The 15,564-nt window shown below is 38.6% G+C and overlaps 1 protein-coding gene across 2 annotated transcripts in view; it reads right to left on the bottom strand.

Annotated features, from left to right (window-relative positions):
* Nucleotides 1–15,564, bottom strand: part of LAMA3 (laminin subunit alpha 3) — a 249,144-nt gene that overhangs the window by 46,664 nt on the left and 186,916 nt on the right. For both annotated transcript variants that reach the window (XM_072735102.1, XM_026006526.2), the window contains 7 exons: nt 11,190–11,296; nt 8,223–8,273; nt 7,250–7,401; nt 3,058–3,168; nt 2,842–2,953; nt 2,459–2,626; nt 1,080–1,276 (listed from right to left, as the gene is read on the bottom strand). In XM_072735102.1, the coding sequence (XP_072591203.1) occupies nt 1,080–1,276; nt 2,459–2,626; nt 2,842–2,953; nt 3,058–3,168; nt 7,250–7,401; nt 8,223–8,273; nt 11,190–11,296 (898 nt within the window). The remainder of the gene's footprint in view (nt 1–1,079; nt 1,277–2,458; nt 2,627–2,841; nt 2,954–3,057; nt 3,169–7,249; nt 7,402–8,222; nt 8,274–11,189; nt 11,297–15,564) is intronic.

The following is a 15,564-nucleotide window of genomic DNA, read 5'->3' as shown; positions in this document are numbered from 1 at the left end:
CTAGGCAACCACAGAGTGAGGAGAAATCTCTTCAGTTTGCTGCGTGGGTGTGTTGTCATGGTTTCTTCAAACTCCGTGCCAATGAAACAACAGCTAGCACTGTTGAAGAAGCTTTCTATACTGGGAGCGACTCAGCCAATGAGTGGATAGGTAAGTCAGCTCTGGTTTGTGAGGCAGAACCAGAGATTTTCACTAAACAAAGCAGCACTAACCATCACCATGATCTACCTGCCAGGCCCCGTGAGGACATAGCAGCGCTTCAACAAGAGGGCACCAGGAACCTGAGAAGGCCAGGCAAGGAGCAGCCAAAGCTCTGAGACCCACAAATTCGGATCATGCTCCACCATCATCAGTGACTCCCAAAAGCAGAGTCGCTGTCTGAAGAGGCTTTGGGAGTTAAGCGTATTGCCATCTACTAAGATATTTATTTTCTTTTACTAAATTCTTCTTGTTGGGGGGTCAGTCCTGTGTCATTCCACTCTGATCTTACTGTCATTTTATAAGGCCTCACGCTCATGTTGCTGTCTCAGCATATGATGTGCACCAGTGAAAAGATATACCCTGGAATCTCAAGCTCTAAATCTTGTCTCTGCAGCTCCTGGATGCAGAAAATCCATGAGGCCTGGATTTTCATCTATTTCCCATAATGCAGATAATGCCTTAAAACGCTGTTGCCAGTGATTATGATAATGATGTTTACCCAGCTGACACAAAAAGTCAGTTATTTAAAACATACATTATATGCTTGGATTTAATTATAACAATATTGGTTTCATTTCTCATCTACTTGGCAACATTATTCCTCCAGTACTCCATCAGCCCGGGGCAGGGAGAAAGCAATTTGCTCTGCTTTCCCTGTGGTTTAAGTTCACAATGTTTTCTGGTGACTGAGGAGTAGGAATGACTTTGGTTTTGCATTTAATTCCTTATGCCTGTTTGATTGGCATCTGCTGTACAGACAGGTGTGCACAGATCAGATGTACTGACAAAGTGCCTGGCCAGGCCATTTTATTAATGATAAAGATCCCTGCTCCCTCAGCCTGGTCATTAATGAAAGCATGCCGATTCTGTGAACCCACCTCGAGGGATTCCAAAGTCTTCTCGTTTCCTCGGTTGAGGCCAGTGGCCCGCTTTGCTTGGGCAGATGCTTCTTGTAGCAGGGCACGGAGGTCACTGAGTTTGGCTTCGTAGTCATTTAAAGAATCCCGCATATTCTTAACAAGTGCACCGTTCTCTACTTGGTGCTTCTCCAGCCGGCTCCTTATCCGAGTCAGCACTGTAAAAGATCACTTTTTGTTTTTCACTTGAGAGACGAGTACCTTGAAGCTAGACTATGAAGACTACAGAAGGATCGAGTTTCTACTTATTTCATGGTTTTCCTTGAACTTGCAAGTGAATGAGAAAGGAAACTAATATTTATGCAGTGCCTGCTGTGTGCATGGTTGTGTGTGCAAACGTAACCACTTGAAAACTATAATAATATGTCTCCTGGTTCAGATATTAAAATGGACAGCCTGAGAGACTAGGTGACTGACCCAAAGTTGCATGACCGGTCAGCCTTGGCACTTGAACGAGACCTGCAGAGTATAGAGCACAAGCCCCTAACACTACTGCTCACTAATATTACTAACTGCTAATAACACTGTCTCCTCAGTCCAAAGCGAAGACTAATATTAAATTTGAACAATACAAGTGCTAAAAGGAAACTGTTACCATCTGCATATTAACCTCTGACATATTTTACTAGAGAAAAAAGACCAGTATTTGAAAAACTATGCACCAGACTTCTATTACTCCCAGGTTTGAACTAATGAGGCATTTTCCCTAAGCAAAGTCTCTGGATATATTTGGTATCTACACCCAGTTTTTGGTTTCTGCAAGAGTAGTGTTAATATCAGTTTGTGATTCTAAACCCCAGTGGTGGTGAGGCAACCTTTACAAAATGATATAATGAGAAACCTGGATGGAGCTTAATGAAAGAAAAAGAAAAATGTAGTTAAAAAAGGAAAAGGAGGTATCAGTGTCTAATATCTTTGGAGAAGAATCTATTTTTTTTCTTGCATCATGGCAAGATGCTATATTCTTACAACCTGTTGGCAGCTTGGAGGGGCTATCCATTCTCACTTGAAGCTCCTAACAGTCATGTACGCTGGGACATCCGGGTGGCTCAGTTGATTAAGCATCTGACTATTTTGGCTCAGGTCATGATCTCAGGGTGGTGAGATAGAGCCCTGAGCTCAGGAGCGAGTCCGCTTGAGATTTTTTCCCTTTCTCTCTACCCCATCCCCACCCTTCTAAAATAAATCAATAAATCTCTAAAAAAAAAAAAAAAAAAAGTCCAGTATGCTGAAATGACAGGTCTCTCCACCTGTAACCGGGGACCCGACCTTGCACTTTGCACACTGTAGTTCAAACCCATTAGAATGGACTGCATGCAAGGATCTGGGAGTTTCCTTACAGAGCTGAGCCTCTGTTTTTTCAGCTTCTGCTTCTCTCAGGTGCTTTCCAAAGTTGCGGTTCCGTAGTTCTGTCATCATGCGCTCCGCTTCAGCCAACTCTCTAGAAAAATCCCCTGAAGGCAGGTTGTTTCCTTCCCCATCTGTCCCAGAGATCTGCTTCAAGAGAACTAGAAAATATCAAGTAGTTTATTAAACTGGGAATTCTGGACTCCAGCTGACTACTAAAAACCAGAAAAGCGCAGAGATTTTTATGGAGGGTTTATATTAGTTTTTTAGTGTCACTACAGGATCTTTTTCATAATGTTGAACTATTAAGTAGAAAATCTTTCAGAGCACAGAACAGAATTAAAAAAATATTTAATTGGACTGAGAAACTCCTTACTGTGCACATTCTGGATGACATTTTTAATCTTTGTGTCCAGCTCTTTTGCACTTTGGGTTGTCCGATCAACATTGTTATGTAATGTTTGTGCTTTTCTGGAATTTATTTGAACCTATATGAAAAATAAACCGATTAACAACAAACCATGTAGATGGGGGGAAACTAACAATATTTGGAGGATCACAAAAAGTTACCATTATTGACTGAACACCTTACCTTTTCTTGCATGGTTTCAAATTCACGATTCAAATTACCCAGTTCCTTTTCTAGACCATCCATTTTTAATCCATGATTTGAAATGGCAGAACGATAGTTGAATAACTGATTCTGGAAGCACAATGCAAAGTGAGTCTCACATTAGAGCAGAAATCTAGACTAAGTCCTATCAACTCAGTAATCCTGGTAATGATATGAAGAGATTGATTTAGCAAGCCCAATGCTGCTCTACAGGAAAAGATTGGGTTCTTTGAAATCAGATACTTGAAGAATCTACTTTCTTTACTTTTAAAAAAAGATTTTATTTACTTATTTAGAGATAGAGAGTTGAGGGGAGAGGCAGAGGGAGAGGGACAGAATCTTAAGCAGAATCAACACTGGACTAAAAGCCCAACAGGGGGCTCGATCTCACAACCCTGAGATCATGATGTGAGCAGAAATCAAGAGTTGGATGCCCAACTGACTGAGCCATCTCAGGTGCCCCAGGAGCCTACTTTCTGATGTAAGTTGTAACATGGCTCTAAAATAAACTGGAAAACATGAGGAGACAAGAGATACTTTACTTGAGTTAGTGACCTGACCTTAAAGAAATGAAGGTGGTACCATTCACCTGATATATTGCTTTTCAACTCTATAATACATGTCAGTTGTTTTTAACCTATATTTAACATCATAATACTAAAAGCAGTGCCTAAGGCTACTTTAGTGAAGGAATCATTAGATTCGAAGAATCTTATGGCAGGAAGGGAACTGAGAGCTCATTTAATTGAATGCTCTCATATTACAAATGAGAAAATGTAAATCCAGAGCAGTTGGGTGATTTGTCCATGCCACAGCTGTAGAGCTGATCAGTAATTGCTTAAAGACCAGAATCCAGGTTTCCTGTCTTTTCAGGTACTAAACTGCATCATTACTTTTAGAAAGTGACATTGCTGCACATAACATCTGAGTAGTGATTATTTTCCTTTTTTTTTGGAAAAAAAAACTTGTTAATAGCTTGAAGAAATGTACAGGAAAAAGCAATACTATTGCCTCCACTTGCATGTGAGAGAGCCAGTGATGGGGGAAAAAAACACAAGCTTTTCAGCTTAGGTCCAAACCCTAGGTCTGCCACTTTGTAGATAAGCCTCACTGAATTTTATCTCCTTCATCGATAAATTGGGGATTATAATATTAAGATGCTAGGTTGTGTTGATGATATTATGAAGTGTCATATACACATGAATATTCAAAACTGTTACTTCCCTTCTCATGCTTATTCCTAGTGAATTTTAACGGTGTGTGATTTAGAAAGAAGATCTATTTTAATTTTACTATGGGAAAACTGAGGCATATCACTCTATAGAATGTTACAATACCTGGATAAGTAGAGTAGGTAAAGCATGGAATTCGATCTTGGTTTGAATTCTAGAATCACTTTGTACTAGCTGTGTGATGGTGGTCATGTTACTTAGCTGTAACATGCCTGGTAAATGAAGATAACATTATTTTCCTCATAGGACATTGTGAGAATTAAATAAAGTGCTATCACAGAGCCTGGCTCATAGGATGGGTACTAAAATGCTGGTTCCCTGTCCTTCGTCAAACTGCAGGATTATATTGATGACACCAAAGTAACTCTGGTAGCTTCTTTTTCTCTCAAAACATAATGGTTTTCTTCCTCTCTTTAATAGACCTGTAAATCATGGACTAAAATGTATCCTGATGAGATGGGAAAGAGCCATTTTTCTAGCATGATTTTTTGCAATATTAAGTTCCCTTTTGAATATAGGTTTGAACTGTGTATGTCCACTTGTACATGGATTTTTTTTCAATAAATACATTGGAAAATTTTTTAAAGATTTGTAACAATTTTTAAAAACCCACAGATGAGCCATGTAGCCTAGAAGTACCAAAAAATTAGAAAAAAAAAATAGGTAGGTATTATTATAAGAATGCAGTATATAATACATACACAAAATATGTGTTTAAGATTTATACTGTTTGCAAGGCTTCTGGTCAACTGTAGCCTACTAGTAGTTAAGTTTTTGAGGAGTCAGAAGTTATATGCAGATTTTCAACTGTGCAGAGGGTCGGTGCCCCTAGCTCCCATGTTGTTCAAGTGTCAACTATATACTCAGTTACAAGCACTAATTGGTTTAGAATCGGGCTTCATTTCAAGAGCACATATAAACTTTCGCTAAACCCTCTCTCATTATGTCTAGTTTAGGGTTTATCTCCTCTTTATCTTTATGGCGATAAAGGTATCTTTACCTGGATACCTCTTTATCTCCTCTACTGAGGAGATACTATTTCACTTCAATGAGTAAACTTTTTTTTCATTTTCATGATTTTTAACTGGATCTTTTCATATCTACCCCTCTTATTTGGTTTCTAGTGTTTTAAACAATTTTTTAATTTCTTGTTCTTTCTATTGAATTGTTATTCTTCAAAGTAATTTTCAGATTGTCTTAGGATTTTCATTTTCTCCAGAGGGAACTCATCTCTTAATGGTTGCTTCTGTTGAGTGTCTTTTGTGTCCTTATTTGTCTATTCCAGTGTCGGAAGGTAAATATTGTCTCTGCTTCTCTCTGTACTCTCTGTGCCCTGGCCAGTGATCTTATGGTCATCACTACTCCCACCCTAGATCTCCAAAGCCAGAACCAGGTCTTACATTGGCAGCTGAGGACTTGTACCCTATGGTGATGTTGAGGATGTCACATTCTAGTACAGACCCTGTACTAGACTTGTGAATCATGTCCAGATCTTGCTACAAGTGTAGCTTTTCTGGTTTCTCATATGCTCATTGCTCAACAATGGGCACTGGGCAGTTTTAAAGTTTTTTTTAAACCTCCATTTATAGGCAAGAGTGCCCTCAGTTTCCTCAGGGAGCCTGACCCTGGCTCTGTGGGGGCAATCTAGGCCCTATTACTTCTCTTGGCCACCTTCTTTCCAGTGCACATAGAATATTTTCTCAGATGAACCATATCTTAAGCTATGAAACAAACCTCAACACATTTTTAAAAACTGGAATTAGGTAAAGTATGCTTTTTGACCACAATAGAATTAAATTAATTCTATTAATAATAAGATATAATTATTAATTCTATTAATAATAAGATATAATTATTATAATTAGAATAATTATTATTCTAATAATAAGAAGAAGTTACCTGGAAAATGCCTAGTTTGTAAATTAAACAACACATTTCCAAGTAATTCAGGGGTCCAAGGTATGTCATAAGGAAATTAGGAAATCTTTTGAATTGAATAAAAATGAAAGCACAACATTTCAAAATGTGTGGAATACAGCTAAAGTAGTGCTTTGGGGGAAATTCATAGCAATTAAATGCTTATGTTAGAAACAGGAAAGGTTTGAATCAGTAAGATAAGCTTTCATCTTAAGAAACTAGAAAATGAATAGCCAATTAAACCCAAAGCAAGCAGACGGAAGAAAAAATATGAATAATAGAAATCAATGGAATTGATAACAGAAAAGCAATGGAGAAAAATCAATGAAATAAGATCATTAAAATTGATAAACTTCTAGCCAGAATAATCAAGAAAAAAGGAGATAAGACATAAATAATATCAGGAATACATGAAAGGGTGTTACTACAGATTTTGCAGGTATTAAAAGGATAATATAGAAAACTATGAATGATTTTAGGTCAATACATTTGATAATTCAAATGAAATGAAAAAATTATTTGAAAAGCACAACTTACCAAATATCACTCAAGAAGAAATACATAACCCCAACAGTCCCATATCTATTTTTTAAAGGATTGAACTTATGATTTATTTTAAAACAAACAAACAAACAAATCTTCCAACAAAGAAAATCCCAGTCCCTCATGGCTTCGCTGGAAAATTCCACCAAACATGTAAAGAATTAATGCCAATGTAATACAAACCTGTTTTTGATTCTTCTGAATGCAAGATACTTAGTTAAGGGCTCTAGAACAAAAATTAGCCCAGAAACATGCAGCAAATAAAGAATATTCACTTATAAGTATTAGTTTTGTATGTTCGCTAGTAGTTTCCAGCAGTAAAAACCTAGTCTCCATTTGGATCAGAGGAAGGAAAGCCCTGGGAGCCTTCAACAAAGTCAACCTCTCCCCATCTCCTGCTTGAAGGGTACTCATGCAGCATCTATACACCAAGTAGCTTTTCTGAGCCTAATATTGCACTGAGTGCATGGGGTATTTACCCTCAGGTCCTTGATCTGGGTCTCCAAGTGCTTCATCTGCTCCAGAGTGCCGGTGCTGGCACTCAGGCCCTGCAGCTGAGACTTGACTAGGTGGAGCTCATTGCCCATAGTAGCCAGGTCGTTCAAGAGTGTCATCACACAGCTGTCACAATCTGTAGGGGCCATAGTCAAAGGCAAATGTGCTGTGGCTGCAGCCACATGAATGCAAACAGAATACAAGGGCTGTACAGCCTGGTTAATGCGCATAATATGTCCTCACAGGTAAAAAAAAAAAATTGCAATCCTAGACTTCTTAGGGAGGGATGCAGATTCTTCAAAAGAGAGACCTCTAGATAGGGAGCATTTTAAAAAGAAGTGGTGGGATGGGGGACATGGGTGAAGGGAGTCAAAAATTACAAACTTCCAGTTACAAGATAAATAATTCCTGGGGATGTAACAATGCATAACGTGACTATAGTTAACAGCACTGTATGGTATATTTGGAAGTTGCTAAGACAGTCTGTCTTAAAAACTCTCATTACTAGAAAAAAAATGTGTAACTATGGGAAGCTATTAACTAAACTTATTGTGATAATCATTTCACAATATATATAGATAGCAAATCATTATGTTGCATACTTTAATGTCACATGTCAATTATATCCCAAAAAAATTGGGAAGCGTGATTGTATGCAATGTGTTACTTATTTTGTATGTGAAAAAAATAATAATAAATAGCTTTTATTTATCAAGAGCTTGCTATTTGTCAGGCACTGTGATCAAAGATTTATCAGCAATTTGGAGAAACCAGGTCACTTGGCCACGGTCATAAAGCTGTAAGTTGACAGAGGCTGGTCTTGACCCTAGGAAGTCTTCCCCACACTTTCTCCCACCATTGCTTTCCCAGCCTGGAAAGTACATGTCCCAGCACAAGGCTCACATATCTCAAACTAAACCCCACAAGTCAGAAAGGACGGGGCCTTTGTTTTCTCACCATCACATTCTTCTCCTGGGCTGTCATCTTTGGGCTCTTGGTTTATGCAGTCTGAAAAGAAGGATAACCAAAGAAGATATTGTTATTAAACTTTCTTTTCACCACTTTTTAACTTGGCTTTCAGAAAAGATAGTTTGGGAAGATTTTAGTCACCCAAATATCCAACATCACTGGCTCTTCCCTTCTCCCTTCTTTATCCATGTCATTGTTCTGGGAGCTTTCCCATCTCCCAATAGTCTTGCTACAGGAACTTCTCTTGTGACCTCCCTTACTGTATATTCAGTTTCTTCTCTACAAAGGGTCATGATATTCTTATCTAATTAAAATCCCAATTGTTAGTGTTAAGGCTTTCTTCATTTGATAGCTACCTATACAACTGTTGACATCTCTTCCCATGTCTTTAAAGAACATTCAATAAACATTGAGCACTTTTGAGTGTCTACTGTGTGCTATGGTGTTGTGCCACATACAGGAAATATAAAGCTACTAAGACAAAAGTCCCTGCTGTCCTGTAGTTTCCTGGTCCCATGGGAGAAGCAGATAAATTACACAACAGTGTGACAGAAGCTAAGAGAGATATATGCACACACCTGCATGCCAATTACCACGGATATAAGCTAGATTTTGAGGTTTTCAGCTGTAGTCAGGAAAGCCTACTGGTCATCCTTGGTCATTTTAACTCTTTCTATTTTTACTCTTTTCCCCATACCTTGCATTGTTTCAATGAAATCCCTCTCCCTTCTCTCTAGAAAAATAAGCTAATTTCACCACAGGAAATTTTAAAGCTCAAATTTTCCTAGACATGCTACAAGGAAGCTTTCATGTTTTGTCTTCTCAGCAGCAGGCTATATTCCACACTTCACATATATATGCATATATTTTAAACCACATTTACTTTTATTTGCAAAATAAATAATGTAAGTTCACTGTGGAAAATTTGGGAAAATCAGAAAAATAATATAAAAATATCACCCTTGATCCGACCACTCAAAGACAATATCTCCTTTCTATATATTTGTAGACATTTTAATTTATTTTATATATATAATATATTATATATATTATATATATAATAGGTTTTTTCTTACTCATCCCTTTTTTTAACTAATTTTTATGTTTATGTATCATTACATCACTTTAATTTTCTCAATTAGACTATAAATGCCTTGGGGCCAGGAAACAGAGTTTCATTTTTTTCACAATCTCCTACAGCATCTCGAATATTCTAGGGGGGACCTGGTTCATGTGGATGATTGATCAGGGCAATTTTCTCAATAAGCTTGAGTTTTGACCACCAATAAATCTGTAGGTTATTAATTAAAAGAAAAAGAAAGAAGAAAGAAGAGGGATAAAAGCTCACAGGAACAAAAAAATCTCATGTGTGAGCATTTTCTTCCATTTGGGGAACACATAGTTACCATCCTCACTTCAGGTTGCTTTATTGTTGTTGTTGTTGTTAGAGCAAGAAAAAGAGGATTGAAAATATATTCATCTCATGAATATGCTGTGTGTGATGTTGAAGCTTCTCCTTGAATACCCACAGTCACAGTAAAAACTCATTTTCTCTAAAACAGTCTTTTTCATCTTAAAACCCCTGACACTTCTTCCTTAGGATGATTTAAAGTAGATCTTCTCACTTTCACTCATTGTGTTCTACCCCTTATGCCATGTGGAACAAAACCAAACCTTCTCCCCCACATCAGCCTTTCAAATATGTCCTTTCCAAGTCTTCTTCTTATGGTTCAGGTTTGTCAATCCTTCATGTGACATGGCTCCAAGTTTTTTTCAAAGTCTTACCATCTTTCTGAGCAAACTGTAGCTTATCGATTATCTTCTAGAGACATAAGACTTACATGAGGACTTACGTGAGCAGTGTACCAGGGAAGGGCAGACCACCTGGTTTTAGACTTTAGAATTCATTGAAGATCATATGAGGTGTTCTATGGGCCACACTACTCTCTTGAGCCATACTGAATTTACTGCTAAGACCTCAGTTTTTTTCACCTGCTGCTGCTAAGCCACATCTCACTTATCACACACATAATTTTATACCATTCAGCTATAGGATCACATGCTTATCCCTAACATAATGCTGTCTTGTTAGAATTAGCCCATTGTTTCAGGTTGTTGAGTCCCTTAAGTATTCTAAATGTGCCATAGGAGACATTTTTCTGCCTCTTCCAACTTCGAGCCATCTGAAAACTGGGTGGGCATGCCTTTTATATTTCCATTCAGGTCAACAGTGTTGAACAAGATGGAGTCAAGGATTAAGCTCCAGCATAGGTCAATAGATACCTCATTCTAGACTGATAATAATCCATTTAGTCTATACTCTTTTGGGAACAGTCACTTGACTCCGTCTAATACACACATTCCCAGTTTAGTTCATCCTGTCCGTAACTATAAAATAAAAGAGTTTATCTAAGGTTTGGCATTACATTATATCTGTGATGTTTTCTTGGTAAATCATGTTAAAATCCTCTGTCAAAGGAAGAAAAGCATCTTCCTTTTTCTTCTAAATTGTTCCTAATGAACCCATACTAATTCCTAGTCATTGTCTTTTCTTTGTATGTGAAATTCATCCCAGCTATACCAACCGTATCATAGATATTTATTGCTATTTGAGAAAGAATATGCTGCCTACTTCAGTTACACACATGAAGAAAACTGTGATGATAACCTTATAATGCCAAGGGAAATCTTAGCAAAATCACCAAAGTAGGAGTAGAGGTTGTTTTGGCTATAATTAGTTGAGTTTTAAAACAATTTATCTTTTTTAAAAAAGCTTACTTGAAGTAAGTTATTTACCAAACTTTAAATACTACCTAAGCATTCCCAAGGTTGTTAACAAAAACAATTTGTTAACTGGAATTGTTCATTATGCTTCCTGAAACATTTGACTGGGTTCCTCACCTGCTATTTTATACCAGATTGATAAATGTTAACAAAGGTGTGAGTCCATCTTACCTCCAGTCAGAGGGTGACAACTGCTCAAATGACCGTTGCTGTTACAATTGCATGGTTGGCAGCTACCTCCAAACTTCTGGGGATTCCCGAAATATCCTGGTGCACATCTATCCAAAATAAAGAAGAAAAGGAGAAACACTTGAAGAACTCATCATTTGTTCCATCCAATTTTCTTCAGCTTCTAACTCCCTCTTATTGTAACCCTATGAGAGGAGGGCTGATATTGATTTGCAGGAATGAATGTGTCTCAACACAAAGACATTTATGGCTTGAATGAGAACAGAGAAAGTGGAAGGTGGTGGAACTTGCATCCTCCTCCTTGATACCAGGACAACAAAATCCTCAATCACCCCTGCAGCTGAATGGCAGATGAACAAAATGCACACAGATCCAGTGGTTGGACCGATATGGAAATCAAAGGTAGATGAATTTTATGCAAGAGTTATGTTCCTGAAGATATATATAATTAAATGTTGCTTAATTTATGGCTAATTTCCTCAAAGAAACATTTAAAGCAAAATTCATATAATTTAAAAATTTGTTCAAAAATGGGGATTTTATTAATATTTCCTAGCCTGCATAATTCATATTTGCACTACTTGCTACAGTGCTATACTTAATGAGCTCAAGCAACTGAGAGCATTTACAGTGCCTACCCTTGGCTTGGAGCCTTTATTATTCCAGATAATTTAGTGATGAGAACTCAGTTCCTTATTTAAGTTAAAAGACATTTCCTTGATTTTGAGTTTCTTTTTAAAAAAAACAACAACAACAGAGGTGCCTGGGTGGCTCAGTCAGTTCAGTGTCCACCTTCACTTCAGGTCCTGATTTCAGCGTCCTGGGATCGAGCCCTGCATAGGGCTCCCTGCTCAGTGGGAACCTGCTTTTCCCTCTTCCTCCACCCCTCCCCCCACTTGTTCTCTCTCTCTCTCTCTCTCTCTCTCTTGAATTAATTGATAAAATCTTAAAAAACAAAACAGACACATGTTAATGTTTTTGGAATTGGGATGAAAACCAAAATATTTCTGTCTATTAGCAAAGTTCCACACCCACTCTATCTCCCCCAGATTGTCATTAACTTGATATGTGTGTGGTGTCTTATCAGTGCAATTGACAGAATCAAGAGAATGTGGTATTTGACTCTCTTCCCCAAATTTAAGCTTTGCATCAAGGAACTAATTTATGTAGGCTTCACCAATGGATACATTGGTGATACAGTGCAAAGGACATGGGCTTTCAATCAGGAAGATCTGGCTGGATCCCTGCCCCTACCATGTGCTGTGTAACCCTGGGCTGTTATTTTAACCCTCCAAGCTTCAGTTCCTTAGTCTTACTCCTGTCATGAGAATGTAAACTCCAAGGGGCATGGATTCTCTGGCTGATCAATTGCTAGTATCTGGGATAGTGCCTAGGCCCATATTAGGTGCGAGATAAGTCTATGCAGAGTGAATAAATGAATAATTGCACTAACAATACCTGCTTGGATACATGAATATGAGATAAAAATGTAGTGAGGAATCTAATACAATGCCTGAACATAATAGACACTCAATAAAAAGTAGTTACCATTTTAAGGCACGATGAAATATTCATGTATATATGCATCTATGTATAATTGGTATCACTTGGAATTATGACATTTCAGAGAGTAGACACGAAGCAGAAAACCCATGTATTCCTTAATTGCCAAGAAGATAACTAAGCTGAGGTGTCTTATCTAAATCTACCAAGCCAGTTGGCATAAGGGTTTACTTTATGTGACTGGTCCTGTATTCTACTTAACAAACCATACTATGCAAAAGATCTGTGTTCTTTTTTAAAGTTTTTATTTATTTATTTGAAAAAGAGATGGAGCGAGAATGATAGAGATAGCATGAAGAGGGGGAGGGGCATAGGGGGAGGAAGAAGCAGACTCCCCACTGAGCAGAAAACCTGACCCTGGGCTCGATCCCAGGACCCTGCGATCATGACTTGAGCTGAAGGCAGACAGTCAACCGACTGAGCCACCCAGGTGCCCAAAGATCTATATTTTAAATACTTTATTTTTTGATGGCTTATCTATATCTAAACTTTCTATGCAAAAGATATATAATTATAAAATATTTCATATTAAAGTCATGTAAATATTCAGGAAGTTTGATTCCACTTCTTCTTTACTCTTGCAAAAAGCGTTATTTACTGGTCACAGAAACAACTGGTTCCCTTATTCTTATTTTAAGGTAGTGTCCAAACACAATGGACTGAAGTAAAATTTCCTGATTTCATAGATGGCATTGGGACAACAAATAAAGAGCAGAGAACATATTTGTCATCCGTGGCTCTGAGTGGCTGGGGGAGAAACATGTCCCAGAGCAAGGTATGAGTTGGGAATCCTTTCCTACCTCATTCCTCAGATTGTCTGCTCCCTCCTCCGCCTTCCTGGCTCCTGCTTATATTTTTACTCTTCACCCTATACTGTCCTTGTAGCTACCACCGCTGCATAGCCAACAACTAGAGCCGGAATGATGCCTGGCACAGAGTAGGTCCTCAATAAATGTTCAACAAATGAAAAAATTTGACATTAATATAGCATTAACCTGTGGAAAAGTTTTTTTAAAAAATTTTAAGAAACACTAGTTTGCTTTCCTGAGACAGCAAATGTAACAAACATAAGTTGTGAGAACTGTTAATTAAGAATTTCTCTTTTCAAATCTGCTGCCTGCCAAGTGGATGTGTCAGCCAGTATGTTGCTGTTTTCTGCTTTATTGTTTGTGAAGAACCCTAAGGAGGATTATACTAGGACCCCTCTCCCAGGTGGGAGTCTCACAGCTTTTAAACCACAGAGCCCAGAAGAAACTTCCCAGTGCCCACCCACTCACCCATCCTTCCTGTCTCAGGACAGCTGCCCCTTCTGTCCATCACCCCCCAAGGTTGGTTGGAGGCCCCTCCTACAGCAGCCTGACTTAGCCCAGTTATATTCTCAGCCACTATTTTCACAGCTGGTTTGTATATCTGCCCATCACTAGACTGTAAAACCCCGAGGGCAGAGTCTGTGCTCCAGCTGCTAACATGTCTCTAGTGCTTAGCACAGTGCCAAACATACTAGGATCGCCATACATTTTTCATTGGCAGAAAGAATGAATAATAGATGTGAGGCATTTGTGGGCAACGTTGCTCTTGCTGAAATGGAAAATAGAAGAACCTTGAAATTGCTTCTTTTTACCACAAGACAGTGCCCAGCCCCTTAGCTGATGCTCAGTGATCCCCACAATAAGGCAGTTTGTGCCTTTCTCCCATGGCAAATATCCTTGAGGACCTTGCGTTTGCTTGCATGACTTCCCTGATTTGAGCCACCTTCCAACCCTACCTCTCTTGTCATCCCACCCTGTCCATCAAATATCCCAGATAACCCCAGGCCAGAGTGGACCTGCTTTCCTATGAAATCCAGCTGAATTAATTTTCTGTTTTTTTTTTCTAATTAGGCAACACTCTTCTAAAGTTTATGCAGGAAAATAAAATGCCAGAATGGCCAAGGAAAACATTTTATATAAGGGTTACGAAGGAAGCTTTGCTCAACCAAATATCAAAAAGCGCTTTATATTTTCAGAAATGACACAGAAATGATAATGGCACAAAGACCAAATACAATGTACAGGAACAAGTCTAAGTTTATGGAGAAATTTTGTAGATGCACATTGACCTTTAGTGAATTTAACTACATGTGCTCGCCCAAAGAGAGATGAGTGTGACAGTGTGAGAGGAAGAGAGGGAAAAACAACAGGAGCGTCTGTCCTCATTCACTCATGAGCACACATCCTGCGGTGAGTGTGACATGAGGGATGCGAATCTGCTAGTCCCCTAATCGGCCTACTTTCCTTGTGCCTCCCCTAGTGTGAACATCTCACCCTACTGAGTGTGGCTCTGGGATGCAGCCAAGTACTACATGTATTTCATGCAACATGGGCCCTGGATTGTGGAGATGGAATACTGGGATAGTCAGAGTCACTTGGGCTCTGGCCAATTTTGGCTATCATGTTAACCCTAAAACTATCTGCCTTGTGAGAGGCCATGACACCCCCAAAAGGCTAGCTTCCAAATTTTCACCAACATGAAGAAATAAAACTATAGAAGTACTAAAAGTAGGGTGCCTGGGTGGCTCAGTTGGCTAAGAGTCTGCCTTCAGCTTCAGAATATGATCCCAAGGTCCTTGCATCGAGCTCCCTGTTCCATGAGGATCCTGCTTCTCCCTCTGCCACTCTCTCTGCTTGTGCTCTGTTTCTCTCTCAAATAAATAAAATCTTTTTTTAAAAAAATAAAAGTACTAAAAGAATGCATTAACATTTATATAACCTCCCTAAACATGACCCCATTGGCTGACGCCCGAGGAATACAGAGT

Source organism: Vulpes vulpes, chromosome 13 (genome assembly GCF_048418805.1).
Source record: "Vulpes vulpes isolate BD-2025 chromosome 13, VulVul3, whole genome shotgun sequence".
NCBI classification, from domain to species: domain Eukaryota; kingdom Metazoa; phylum Chordata; class Mammalia; order Carnivora; family Canidae; genus Vulpes; species Vulpes vulpes.
The sequence above is the reverse complement of the archived record's forward strand: the minus strand, read 5'-3'. Positions and strand labels throughout refer to the sequence as shown.